The following is a 3,144-nucleotide window of genomic DNA, read 5'->3' as shown; positions in this document are numbered from 1 at the left end:
TCCCATTAATGCTGGTGGTCGTGGCTGCACGCAGCAGCTGGTCCTGGCCCTGTGGGCTGCAGAGGACTTGCCTCCTGAGGGTTCTTCCTGCTTCCAGCAGAGTTACTGCATCGTTTGCTGGTAGATAAAGCAAGAAATGGGAGGGAGGGCAGAGAGGCTCAGACAACAGTTCATTGGAATAATTTAAAAGTACATTCTCCAGTAGGTTCAGTCTGTTTCACAACTTTTGTTGTGCCTGCGTGGCTTCCTCTCTCAGGGTGGCCACCAAGGTCCCATCTCCACTGGCAGGGATGCCGGGAGCTGTCTCAGTCGCTGTCGCTGCTGGATTGGTGGGACACTGCCCCACGGCCGAGCTGCACCCTGAGGCAGGCAGGCAGTGCTGCCCTGCCAGTGGACGGCGAGACCTTGGTGACCGAGGAAGCACGGGGGGCCAGAGGCTGCGTGGGGAACATGATTGTGCCACGGGGTGCCTCCAGGAGCTGCCAGATCTCCCCCGAGGTGGAGCTGCCCAGGTATTCCCAGGGCCGGCGCCCGCTGCCGTCCCGCACCTGCACCTGGCACCCCAGCTGCAGCACCAGCACCTTGATGACAAGCTGGTGGCCATGTATGGCAGCCAGGTGCAGTGGCGTGTACCCGCAGCCCGAGCGGGCATCCACATCCAGGGCCAGTCCGAGCTGCCGCGCCACCACTGCCAGCTCCTGCAGGCCCGGCCCGTCGCCGTGCTTGGCCAGCCAGTGAAGGACCGTGAAGCCTGATATGAAGTCCTTCTGCAGGGCCAGCTCAGGCTCTTCCAGAAAGAGCCCCCGCACCTGAGCCCAGCAGCCTGCTGACATTGCCACCAGCCAGGCGTGCTCCCGCTGTCCCAGCGGCACCAGGGGCCCCCGGCTTGTGGCGTTCCTAGGGGAGCTCTTGGCGAGCACGGAGCGAGGCTGCCGCCCACAGTCATCGTGCACTGAGGAGGGGGTGCCCTGCACCTCCGACAAAGCGAGCTGGCGCCTGATGCTCTGGAAAACAGGCAGCGGTGCTGGGGGCTGGCTGTCTGCGGCTTGGGGCACTGCGGGGCCCTGTGCTGGCAGCAAGGACTGGGATGGGGGTGACCTGGCAAGGGGTGGCTGCAGGGCGCGGGTTGGGGAAGGGAGAGTGGCGGACTGTGGCAGGGATTGGAGTGGGGGGCACCTGGTGGGGGGCAGGATCCCAAGACCTGATGGCAGTGTCAGGCTTTGACACGGGTGCAGTCTCAGGACTTGAAGTTGGGTTGGTCCCTTGGGGGTCAGCCCCCTGGATCCCCTCGGCAGATCTGGGGATGGCCTGGTGGGGAGCTGCTGCAGGGACCTGGACTGCGATGGGGGCAGCCTGGTGGAAGCGAGCGCCTCGGGACCTGACAAAAGCAATGGCGATGAGGAGGGGCTGGCAGGGAGTGCCTGCAGGGAGCGGGACAGGGGCAGCACCTCCGGGGCGGACAGCAACGGCAAGGATCGGGAAGGCGGCAGGTCCCGCGGGGACAGCGGCCTGGGGCCCGATGACAGCAGCGGGGACGGGATGGATCCGGCGGGGGTTCGCCTCTCTGGGCTTGCTGAGGGCCGTGGAGCCTTCAGCAAGGGCATCCCGGTCGCGGGCTGCGGCAAAGATCGGGGCTGAGGCAACCTGTAGGGAGGCGGCATCTCCGGGCCCGGTGGCGGCGGTGGCGTCCGGCACCGGGACGCTATGGCAGAGGGCAGCCCGGCGGCAGGCAGCGGCGGCGATCGGGACCGGGGCGGCACCGCGGGGGACAGCGCCCCGGGACCCGACGGCTGCGCCGGGGGCCGGGGGCGCGCTGCGCCGCCGGGGCGAAGCGCCCAGGGGCCCGAGGACAGCGGCTGGGTCCGGTACGGGGTACGGTCCGGTACGGAGGTCCGGTACGGAGGCGGCTGCGGAGGGGGCGGCGGGGAGCGGGAGCGGGGCGGCCGGGGGGTGGGCGGTGTCGCGGGGACGGCGGCGGCGGCGGCAGCGCGGCGCGCCCGGCGGCATTCGCAGCACGGCCCGCCGCGGCCCCGGGCGGAGCAGCCCCCCGCCCCGCCGGGCCGCCCCTGCTCCGCCGCCTCCCCGCGGGGGCCGCGCCGCCCGTCAGGGTCGCGTCGGGGCGGCCGCTCGTTCTTTTCCTCCTCCTGCTCCCGCTCTTCCTCCGGCGGCGGCAGCTCCTCATCGAGGAGGTCGCGGTACCTGCGGCGGAGGACGATGTCCTTGGAGGCGCCGGGGGCGGCGGCGGGGTGGACGGTGGCCAGGGAGTTGACGAGGCTCTTGAAGTACTCGCGGCGCTCCCGCCGCTGCTGCTCCGTCAGCGCCGGGTCGCGGAGGAACCGCTGGAAGTGGCGGAGCAGCGCCGTATTGGGGGCTCGCCCCCCGGCCGCCCAGAGGAAGTCCAGCACAGCCTCCTGGCTCAGCTCCCGCGCCATGCTCCGGGCCGGCCGGCTTTCGGCGCTCGGTGCTGTGCCTCGGTGCTCGGCGCTGCACCCAGGTGCGGCGGGGAAACCCGCCTCCTGCCGCGCCGGGCCTCTCCGCCTCCTCCTCCTCCTCCTCCGTGGCCGGGCCGCCACCCCACGGTCGCCTTTGCCCCGGGTGGCGGCCCGTGGAGGTGCGAGCTGGGGTGACAGCGCTGAGGAGAGGTGACATGGAAGGAGAGGAGCAGGCTAGGGGGGCGGGAGGAGCTGAGAAGTGCGAGGGTCCTTTGCTGGCAGGCAGCGAGACCAAAGAGCTGCTTATCAGTCATTCTGTCCGTGAACGGACAGGAGATGATAAGCACAAATTGAAATGCAGGAAATTCCATTTGTGTGTGAGGGAAAACTATTTTACAGTGAGGGTGGTCAGCTATGGGAAGAGGCTGGCTGGAGAGGGTCCGTCTCCATCCTCAGGGACATTCAGTGCTCCATGAAACACCCAAACACCAGAGATGCGTCCCATCCTGAACTGCCCTGTGGTGCAGGAAATGTGGACTTAGGAAAACTGACAGTAAAGACTCACAAGTGTGCTGTGGTTTGGGGTAGCTGTTATTACAACATGTACAACAACCTATGTACAACAACCACACACAAACACCACGAGTGTCTGCAGTCATATCGTATCTCACCACATCTCATCTCTGTATCTGCTGCATGGCTGAAAGAGGTT

The 3,144-nt window shown here is 67.5% G+C and overlaps 1 protein-coding gene across 1 annotated transcript; it reads right to left on the bottom strand.

The window, feature by feature from the left end:
* Positions 1-305: 305 nt before the first annotated feature.
* Positions 306-2,432, bottom strand: SOWAHB (sosondowah ankyrin repeat domain family member B). The gene has a single exon (XM_054514607.1). It carries the CDS (start codon positions 2,430-2,432, stop codon positions 306-308), a length of 2,127 nt encoding a protein of 708 aa, XP_054370582.1.
* Between the last annotated feature and the right edge of the window lie 712 nt (positions 2,433-3,144).

The sequence above is a fragment of the Molothrus ater genome, chromosome 4 (genome assembly GCF_012460135.2).
Source record: "Molothrus ater isolate BHLD 08-10-18 breed brown headed cowbird chromosome 4, BPBGC_Mater_1.1, whole genome shotgun sequence".
In the NCBI taxonomy this organism is placed as follows: Eukaryota; Metazoa; Chordata; class Aves; order Passeriformes; family Icteridae; genus Molothrus; species Molothrus ater.
The sequence above is the reverse complement of the archived record's forward strand: the minus strand, read 5'-3'. Positions and strand labels throughout refer to the sequence as shown.